This window comes from Ochotona princeps, chromosome 23 (genome assembly GCF_030435755.1).
Source record: "Ochotona princeps isolate mOchPri1 chromosome 23, mOchPri1.hap1, whole genome shotgun sequence".
NCBI classification, from domain to species: domain Eukaryota; kingdom Metazoa; phylum Chordata; class Mammalia; order Lagomorpha; family Ochotonidae; genus Ochotona; species Ochotona princeps.
In genome coordinates, this window is record NC_080854.1 from 18,233,428 (window position 1) to 18,244,294 (window position 10,867).

A 10,867-nucleotide genomic window follows, 5' to 3' on the forward strand; every position below is an offset into this window, starting at 1 on the left:
AACTGGATTGGAAGTGGAGCAGCTGGGACATGAACAGGTGCCCATATGGGATGCTGGCAGAGCAGGCAGAGGCTTAGCTTGCTACAGTGCAGCACCCTGAACATTTTATTTTTTAAAATTGAAATCATGTCATTAATCTTTCCAGACTATAAAGAATTAAAACCAGATATCAACAACGTAAATATTAGTAGGAAAGTTACATATGAGAATTAAAATATGCTCCTGAATTGAAGCAATTCAAAATAAATTTTAAAAATTTGAATCAGATGAAAGTGAAAACACAACATATCAAAATTAGTGAGAAATAGCAAATCCAGCCTAAAGAGGCAAGATTGTAGCAATAAATGCATACATTTAAAAAACACAAAATTTCAGGCAAAAAAAATTTTAAAAACACTTAATGACATATCTCAAGGGCTTAGAAAAGCAAGAACCAGCCCCAGAATTAGCAAGCAGCAAGGGATCAGAGAAGAAGTGGATAAACACTGAAATTAATGAAACAATGCAGCAGACCAACAGAGAGAAAAAAACAAATAACTAAAATTAGGCATGAAGAAAAAGGCATTAAAACTTGTAGTACAGAAATGCAAAGAAACCGTGATGAATAACCATATGCTACCAAGCTCGAAGCCTTGAAAAAAACACAGAATTTTCTGGACATGTATAACCTACAATGATTACATCAAGAAGTTACATAGAAAATCCAAGCAAATTCATAACAAATAATGAGATAGAAGTAGAAACTAATGAAAAATCCAGTACTCTGGTTTTACATCATAATCCTGCAAAATACTTAATGAGTAAACAACTCTAGTATTTTATCAAACTATTCCAAAATACTGAAAAGGATGAAATTGCCAAACTTGTTTTATGAGACCAGCATGACTCTGATTCAAAAATAAAGCAAAGACACAACACAGAAAGCAAACTATAGGCCATTATCCTTGATAAGTAAATGTGAAAACTCTCAACAAGATATTGGCAAGTCAGATCCATCACTATGTCAAAAAAATACATTGTGATAAAATGAATTTCTCCCAGTTATTCAAGAATGGTTTAATGTTTGCAAATTAATAAATGTAATAAAGCACATCAAAGGAATGAAGAACGAGTCACAAGATTTGAATAGGTATGGAAAAAGTATCTGATGAGATTCAACATCCTTTCATGATAAAAACTCTCAATAAATCAGGTATAAAGGAACATACCTTAAATCATAAAGGTTAAATGTGACAAACCCACAATTAGTTTCATACCGAACTGTGAAAAGCTGAAGTCATTTCCCCCACAGATCTAGTAAGACAAGGACGTCCACGTTCATTGCTGTCATTCAACATAGTCTTGTACATTCTAGCAAGAGCAACTAGCAAAGAAATAAAAGACATTACAATTGGAAAGGAGGAAATCAAAATACATTTAAATATGTAAACTGTGCAGATATTTAGGCTCTTATTACTGGGATCTGAAAATTCCTCAGATTCAGTGAGATACTAGGGTGTTTTTCTCTACAAAGTGTAAGCAATTTCTGGTAGGAATTTACATAATACATAGAAGTCTCTGGAACATTTTCTCTGAGCACGGAATGGAATCTGGCATCAGTGCTTTATGGGCTGTGACAAAACTTGTTTTTCAGTGAGGTAGTAGTTAAATCTTGCTTTTATTTCAGATAGAAAGAGGTTCTGTAATAATAAAATTAACTGCAGTTCTAATAAATTTTTCATTCCTTAAGCAACACATTAATTAAAAAAAAAAAAACAACTTAAAACCTCTTTTGTGATAGCCTAGGGAAAGCTTAGCAGATTTTTCTGTTTCTCACCAGGGCAACTTTTCTACCAAAAACAATGAAACCAGCAAACAATGAAACAAGTACAAACTTCCCCCACACACACACACAATTTAATGTTGTAAAAAAGACAAAAGATGCAAAAGTTATCAAAAATCCATGTTTATAGGTTTACTAGGAGGCTAAACAGTAGGACTAGAACTCTTCTTATAATTGATTCATGGTACAAAGTAAAAATAATATCAAAAATACAGCAGCTACAACTGTCCAAAGCAGAAGCCACCTGCAAAAGGGTGGGACAGAGTGAGCTAATGGGACACCCAGCCGTGTCACGGCCTCAGCGACACAGGTTGAACGGGCTCAGCTCCCAGGGTCTGAAAGGAGGGTCACTTTGCATGCCTGGAGTCCACTTCTTCAAGAAGCCACTCGATGCCGTTCAGAAAGCCAGTGAGAGTTTCAGCATCGGCGTCCTGCACCTGTGAGCAGAGGAGAGCGCGTTGTCAGGGACAGCTTGGGGCCAGCGCCTCCCGGGCAGGGGCACACTGGTCCCAACACTGAGGCAGCAGGACTACAAGTATCCAAAACCACTTGGGGAATGTCACTCCGGGGCTGTGTTTGATCACACCTAGATAAAAACGTGATCCTGTCTTAGGCATCACGTTAGAGTACTTTGAAACTCAACTTTGAAAATGAGAGGAAGTGCATTTCCATGACTAAAGGAGGTGGAGAAGTGGAATCAAATTAATATTGGTGCCCGAAACTTTTGAAGTCCACAGCTAGTAGGTCTTTGTTTTTTGCTTTTATTTATTTTCATGAGATGCATTTTCCATGAACTCTTCGGAGAGCCTCTGCATGCATGGGTTTCAAAACCTGGGGGGACCAAAATAACTTTTAATTCCATTTTCCCACACAACAGGTAAAGTACTCTTTGTTTTAGGAGAAAAGGCCTCCATCGGATTCACTTTGAAATGGAAACACTTTTTCTGAATCCGTAGGGTCAGCTGGAAGACATGGTATGATGATGCAAAACTGTGTCTTGAAGACCGTCATTGCTCCTGGTGGCAAAGCTCAAATTCCCCCCCGCTGGGGGGCTACACCTCTACCAGGAGCCTTCAAAGATTCTGTCCCAATTTTTTTTGAGGGGACAAAAAAAAAAACCCCTTACATTCCCCAGGATATGAGTGTCCCAAAGATTTTGCAGAGCTGCACGGGAGAGACGATTAGAAAGCCCGTTTTCATTCAGCAAAAACATTTCCAGATTTAATTTTATTTTTTGTCACCCAGAGGTTTTTATGTCAAGGATGTGTCATTTGTTTAATAAAGATTTTTTTTTCCCACAATACTGATGTACGTGCATAGGGGAGCAGCCCTCCCCTTCGTCTGTCCTTCCCCAGATGTCCCATCTGTTATTTGTCCCTATGATAGTCCTTCATTTCCCTGTTTCAGGCTTAACCGTCTGATATATAAATGTATCCTGACATGACGAGTTTAAGAAAAGGAAGAAAATAAAGTAATAGAACATACGAGTATGTTTAAAAATAGTAATGGGAATCCTATTGGAAAGGGATGTTTCATTTGAAGAGATGGAATCTATACTTCTGATGATCCTTGACGCGTAATGCATCAGTAATGAAAAACAGTGTAGCTGCCTCTAAGCCAAACAATTTACCATTACTGTCGTGTGATTATCAGGACGATGAAAAGGCTAGTAAGAAACAGTTGAGCAGTTATGGGTTAGCAACACCAATCAAATGGCTCTCATGGATTAAGCTACTGAAAGTGAGTTCAGGTCTTGGCATTTAGCCTAGAGTTAGGATACCTGTGCCCCATGCTGGCATGATCAGGTTCAATTACTGACTCCAGCTCCCTGCTGGTGGACACCTGGGGAGGCAGCAGTGTTAACTCAGGTAACTGAGCTCTCTCCACCCTGGAGGGAAATCTAGACTGAGCTCCCGGGTGGCCTCACAGCTTAGGCCCCGGGCCCAGCTCAGGCACTGCACGCATTGACGGAGTAAACCAACAAGAGGGCGCTCTCTATGCTTAGTGTTTCAAAACCAAGACCACCACCACAGCAACAATGAAAAGCCCTGACTTATAGAATGCCATTTCATCCAAGAGTACGATGCACAGGAATGGATAAAATCAAGCAGAAAACAGAATGGAGAATAAAATAAGGTTTGTATCTCCAGGGAAGGCAGGAGCTTACCATCCATGGGTGCTTTCGGAGATTCAGACGCAGCTCATGGGCCAAATAAAAACAAGGCATCCTTTTGATACTTGCTTGAGAAATACAAGCTAAAACCAGCATGGGTCTGCCTGAAGGCCCAAAAGCTGGATCTGTCATTGCCGTAATACGAGAATACTCATCTTGCCACTCATGTCCTGGGGAATGTAAGTTTAAATCATTAATTTGCATCACTTAGAACAGTTTGGAAAAAAAATTTAAACAAGCAAAATGGGGGAACAAATTTTAACAGGATCTAAACATAACAAACGGCTTCTACTGCTGGTTCACTCACATGTCTGTATTCTTACAGAAGTAAGAGTGCTTTGGCATGGGCACTCTCGCACATTCTGTCACTACCCTTTCTTTCTATCTAACCATGTTATTAGGTCTACTTAACTAACAGCTCACTGTTACATGTGTCTACCATCTGGGTGAAAGCAAACTTTTTCATAATGATCCGCATAAATTTTAAATAAGACAACAATGAGGCAAAACATCATTTTTTGCAGAAACCTCAATAGAAAGATTATATTTATACTGCAGCATCAAACTTTGACATGCATGGGTGCTTATAAAAAAGAACCAGCCAGGACACAACGCTGATCTATGAGTCATAACCCCTAAAGGTTGAGGTTAGGCAGCTTTATGCCTCCGTTGATCCTGATGCACTCCAAGGCATGAAAAAGCATTATGAACAGACACAGAGAAGCACATGGGTAACATGCCACCACACTTAAGAAGGCATTTTTCATTCGTCTCACAAAGAACAACATAGTGATGTTTTTCAAAGGAAATACTAGCCTACTTACTTTTATGAGCTTCAGCATTTGCAACGTAGATGAATCCATCCACAACCTCACACACCTTCTGGATTTGTGGGATCACACTGTAGCGGCTCCCTTGTTGGTCATCTCCTTCGTTCTGGACACTGAACATCTTGTTAACTGCACTGGTATGCTCTTCTCTTGCTCTGTCTCTCTCTTTTCTACCAAAAAAAAAATGTGAAGGTAGAAAGTCAAATGATGGTACACAAGGTCCATCCCCCTATAACAGAATGTTCTAGTTCTGACATTTCAAGCAGGCCACCCAAGTAGGCCTTACCTGGTAGTTGAATATAATATCAGGATGTTGAATTTATGTTGGTTGTTCAACTGAAAATTGACTCCTGATCCAATACCTAAAGGAGAAAATTGCAATTATCAAAACACATCGTTAGGAAAGGCAGAAAAAGACTAAAAAGTGCTCAGTGAGGGTACAGAGGCTCCCTCTCTCCACCTTCATCCTCAACCTTTGGTCCAAATTATCACCATCCCTTGCTTTGACTTTTATAATCTCTTGTATTAACCCATCCCGTACTAGTCCTTCTTCTGACGGTGGCTAGAGATTTTAATAAATAATGCTTTTCTAAACATGTCTCTTCTCTACAAAGTCATAGCTCCTCAGTAAAGAAACAAAACCTTAATGTAATCTGGCCTTACCTTGTTGGAGACCAGGCTAGCTTTCACACCCTTCATGCCTGTGTTGTAACCAATCTATTTGCATAAATAAGCTATGCTTCAATTCTAGGCAATACACACATACAAAATGTGGGATGCTTCTGGGCTGGCACTGCAGGCCTGGAGGCCACACTGACTATAGTCCTCGCATCATTAGATGTGATGCATGTCCCACACATGTATAAAAAACAAATAAACATACAAAAAAACTGTTCCTGATATTTATTTTCACCAATATATTTCCTAGAAATTATCCTTTCAACATATCTAACTTGGCCTGCAAGGACACCATACTGTTGTATACTTCGGAGCCAAAACCCATTTTCTTACAAGGTTTGAGGCACAGTTAGATGGCTGACTTTATTCAATCACTTGGTTTCTGTGTAAAACAAATAATTGCATTTCATAATCAGAAAATTCCCCAGATTTCCAACCTCTTCCTCAGATGTAACTTCCAACTCACAGCCTTACCTGAGCCTGGCCTGCACCAGGGACTCGACTCTTGCATTGTATTCTCAGTTGCTTATTTTCTCACACCTTACGTTAAAGGAGTGAGGTTGGTGTTTTTACTCCCTATGTCATGTCTAAACCCTTATTCATCAATCCTATTTGAGCTTCATCCATTTGAGAAACACACCATTCAACTATATCGTCATTTCTCCTTCCTCAAGCTTGTTGCTTTTCATTCTTTTTTACACTTGATCTTAGCCAAAAGGCCGAGAAGCGATTATTCTTTTTTGAATAGTCCCCTTCCCCAAAGCATTCACTAAAGCTTTCATTACACATTTCATAAATCTTTCTCCTCATTCTCAACACGTTCCAAATCCATGTGGGCTCCACAGGATTCCCAAATCTCAGTGTCTAGCCCCGATTGAATTCTTGAAATCTGGATACATAAAGTTACAACATCATTTGTTCAAGTACCAGATGCATAGGGACATCCTAAGGGCCTGAAACCGCTCAAACACCTAAAAACAAACTGAGAAGATCCCTGTTCTCATGAGCTGCCCTTCAAGTGGAGCACTCAGGATAGGAATCTCTCTTTGGATCTCCTCTAAAGTTATCCAAGTCAACAATACTCCAAAGAAAAGCTGTTATTCTTCTCAGAGATCCTTCCCTGACCCCAACCACCTCTGACCCATTCCTTCAATGATTTTGAATCGTCACAAACAGTTGTGTCATCTAACTATAAACTCAAGTGGAAACCTGCAGCCCTCCGTACCACTGATAATACAACATGCACTGTCAATTTTAGATCCTTACCATTCATCTTCTTCTGAGGTCAGTTCAGACCCTCTTCATATTTTTAATCACAGAGTGAAGTAGTTTCCTCAGGTATCTCCATGTCGTTAGCCCCTTCTAACTTATTCAGAAGGCAGAGTAATCTTTCTATGGTGTACTCATAATCACCTCAATCCTCTTGATCAGAGTCCTTCAACAGCTCTCAAGTGCTTTGACATGATACGTAAGTGCCCACCACCTGGCTCCACCATTTTCTAGACACAAGGGGCTTCTTCAGATGTGTCCTGCATAGCCAGGGCTTTGTGCTCTTGGATATGGAGTTCTCACTGCTGAGAATACATTTGACACAATCTTTTCCTAATGGCCCATCAAATTTGTGTCTTCTAGAATGTAAGACCATGGTAAAAGTAAAGAATATGTTGTCAGGATGCTAAAGTGAATTTCTTTCTGTTTACCCCATTGGTGTCAAGTTGTGCTTGAATGATTATGTATTATAAATGAACATGAAAATTACCATCAATCTGCCTGTGTGGCAAGCCAGCCGTAGGACAGAGTTCCTCAGAAGACATCAAGCTCAACACCAAAGATGTATTCAGTTCTTCCAAACCTGGTCCAAACATGGCAAACCGTGGCTCATTTTGTATGATCAATGAGTGTAAAAAGGAGGTGACTGCGCCATACACGGGCCGGCTGGATTTTAAGGCTCTTCTTGTGTGCGGACAACACATTTGATAGCTGTGTGAAATGATCACAGTTAGAAAACAAGTGCACAATACTTGGCCAGAGAATCATCCAACAACACATTAAGTGTGTAACTTAATGGGTACCTACAGTCAGGAGATGGTGACTAACACAGTCCCCAGTCTCCAGGGCAGCTTATGGTGACAAGGAAGTAAGAGGGTGAGAGACGCCCAGGGCATGGTCATGTACTTTCTTACCCTTCCCTGGGATTCTTGGTTGAATGATGGGATCTAACACTTGTTTGGTCAAAGTGCACTGCAGTAGTGATTCTTAACCTGAGGAGGGCCACTCCTTAGCTCATGGCAGAAATGGCTGATAATGTCTGAACAGTATTTGCATTGTCACAGCTGGGAGAGGGAGTTGCGCTACCAGCATCTGGTGGGAGAAGGACAGGGACTCTATAGACCATCCTATGACACACAAACCCCCCGCTTTCCCCAGGCACACACACAGCATATAATCCACTGAGCAGGCTTCTGCTGAAGATAAACTATACAGAAAGCTTGGTAGAAAGCCCCTGGAGGCTAGCTCCACCAACACCAACAACAAAGTACTGAGAGTACCCATACAGCCAAATGTCTTGAGGTCTCCTATTAATAATCCCAATCATACTGTTCAGAGCAGCCCCAATGATCCTTAACTGAAAGCCTAGCAAAGTAAGAATCATTTAGTCTTTCTCAATGGCTATCAAGCTCTAAATGAGCAATTCAATGTTTTCTCAAAAACTAAAACAAAGTTACCCCAATCTCAGTAAAATCAAAAACCTTTTAAATAAATCAAGTTAGTTAAGATAACTCACTAACTTAACAAAATCATCTCTGTTAGGATCATGATAATTTTTTAAGGAAAATAAAATCAGCTTCGAAACAGTAGGCTTGGCCCAACCAGAGCACTTTAATTCATTATATAAACCACTCAGAATCCTAACTTTGTTTCATCCAAGGTTGTAAACATTAGCAATAACTGGCACAATGATCAACAGTAGCTACTGTGATTATTACTACTCCTAGAGAAAGTAATTCCACAGCATCTATACATGATGCCATAGTTGCCGATGGGGTTCTGTAGAGGCTCTACCTGACAAGTAGGGCACAGTGCACATGTTGACATTCTAAATTGCCAAAAATGCACATCTTTGATCAGTTTCCCAAGGCCTGACATAATGGCCTGTGGACTGGAATAGGAAAACACTGGGGGGAGTTGGGATATGGTATGTAGCTACTGAAACCAACACAGCAAAACAATTCTTACCTAAAGAATGAATATTTTACTTGAATTGCTTACAATGGCTTCTTTAGGGTTCTTAATAAAGCAGGTCATATCCACATGTAGCCACATTATGAATCTTAGAAGCAGCATGAAGGGGTTTCAATCTGAATTCTAAGCTATTGAAACCCCATCTGGACCTCTGGGAGAAGACAAATAAAAGGCTTTTCTGGGGGTGATCACAGTCTTATTTCCCAGAGCCCCCAAAGGGCTTTCTTCTCTGCCAAAGAACTGGTCTCCAATCTCTGGCCATTCCTTTTCTGGATATGGAAAAGTACCCACGACTCAACAAAAATAACAAGTATTCCAAGATAACGATAGTTTTTTGGAAGGTTTTTTTTTTTTTTTTGTCTTGCCATCAGAACTGCTTATAATTATCCACATACTGCCTGGGCAGCTTGGGGAGACAGAAAATGTTAAAACTCAAAGGGTGTTGTGAAGAAAATCATGTGAGTCAGCCCCTAATTTTGAAAAAAGTTCACTTAGATAAAATGCATGCTACAAATGACCAGCCTGGCGAAGACAGACTTATCCATTAGTAACTGAGTAACATTTAGTAGCGTTCTTTTAACTCATACTTACACCGCCATGTAGTCCACCAAGGTGCTGTCAGTGACCTCAGAGATGGGCTTTTGCAACATTTCCAGATCCGGAAGAGACTTCCAGTCCACGGAAGACCATGAAGGGAGATCTCGCAAGAGAAAAAACCTCCACAGAATCGGATCTCGCACGGTTTCATTCCAGTAATGATTCGTGCTTCCCAACTGACACAGATCGTGCGGGGAAAGGAAGGACAGTATATACAGCTGCACGTCGAGCTGGAGCAGAGGCAAGCAGCCGGGAGGGGAAGAGCATCAAAAACGGATCTCAGAAAGTTGTAGTTTGGGATGTTATACAACCTATAAAGGTTGCACTCAGGAACTTAGGGCAACTACCAGCCTGTGATTTTAATAGACCTGTCATTCTGTAACTGTCCGCCTAGCATCAGGGGATACAGATAAAAAGAAAAGCAAACCAAAAACCACCGCCCATTCTTTCAAGCAAAATAACCAGGCCCTCTCCTCATGTCAACTATTTAATTATGGAAATAACTTATTCTTCAAAATGAAACTAAACCGTTCTCAAGCAGACAGTTTGCTGTTGTCATCTATTAAACTGGCTCCAAAAACCTCTCTATGGGGCTGTGTTTCCACGTAGGATGGATGTTTAGCGTGAGTAATCAATAATCCAAAAGCGAAAACAGACTTGAAATAATTTCCACACGTTTCTGCTCTGTTTTCTGAGCTGCCTGAAAAGTATAACAATAAACGTGGCTAATCCTTGCAGTTTTTGAGGCACGGGTGATTTAGCCATTCATCTTCCTGCATTCACTTCCAATACATGGTCCCGGCTGCCATATCCTGCTAGACAGACTTATCCATTAGTAACTGTGTGTTTCAAGCCTCGAGTAGCAGTAATGGTCTCCTTATTTCCCTCAGGGTGTCCTAGTCCCCGTGTGGTGTGCCTGTGTTAGGGGTAGAAAATCAGGAAGTGATTTAGCTGGCCACCTGCCCAGCTGGGGAGCACCAGGGGTCACTGCCAAGGCCAGTGGGGTACAACTGCATCTTGCCGGTGATGACACTGCCAGGACGCACTGGGCAGGGCCAGATCCAGGCCCCTGGTTCTGGAGCCCACCCCCTGAAGTTCCCACAAATCTCTTGGGGGGCGGTTCTTCCAGCCTAAGCTCGGCCTAAGCCAGTCGCGGCCCGCGCTCACGCTCACCGGCAGCCGAGTCAGAGAACTGGCCTTCTCCTCCTCTTCCGCCTCCTCGCGAAGGGCAGTCCTGGCCACCCTCTCCTTACCAACCGACTGCCAGAAGTTCCTCCAGCCGCTGAGGATGGCGGCTTCCAGGCGGCCCCAGTCGCTGGCGGCCGGCGGCGGGGAGCTGGATTTACTGCGGGGCTCGCTTCCTGCCATGGTCACCGGCAGGGCGCATCACGCGCTGCAGGGCCGCGCCCGCGTGTTCGCCTCTCTCCCCGCCTCTCCCGCCGCGGGGGGAGTAGCGTGACCGCAGCCGGGACCAGACACCCCTGGAATAAGGGTCCACACCCTCATTCATTTCTGGCCCCAGGC

General features: G+C 41.9%; 1 protein-coding gene across 1 annotated transcript; it reads right to left on the reverse strand.

Annotated features, from left to right (window-relative positions):
* Positions 1-1,929: 1,929 nt before the first annotated feature.
* On the reverse strand, positions 1,930-10,867 carry FBXO4 (F-box protein 4). The gene is made up of 7 exons (XM_004583676.3): positions 10,517-10,867; positions 9,338-9,573; positions 7,263-7,483; positions 5,112-5,187; positions 4,820-4,995; positions 3,990-4,165; positions 1,930-2,259 (listed from the first exon to the last, which is right to left on the reverse strand). The coding sequence occupies exons 1-7, from the start codon at positions 10,709-10,711 to the stop codon at positions 2,170-2,172; spliced, it is 1,170 nt and encodes a 389-aa protein (XP_004583733.2). The 5' UTR covers positions 10,712-10,867; the 3' UTR covers positions 1,930-2,169.

Coding starts and splice junctions, on each gene's coding strand:
- FBXO4 (XM_004583676.3), bottom strand. CDS start 10,711: ATGGCAGGAAGCGAGCCCCGCAGTAAATCCAGCTCCCCGCCGCCGGCC. Junction 9,574..10,516: donor GTTCTCTGACTCGGCTGCCG/GTGAGCGTGAGC, acceptor CCTCTGCTCCAG/CTCGACGTGCAGCTGTATAT. Junction 4,996..5,111: donor ATATTATATTCAACTACCAG/GTAAGGCCTACT, acceptor TTTTTTTGGTAG/AAAAGAGAGAGACAGAGCAA.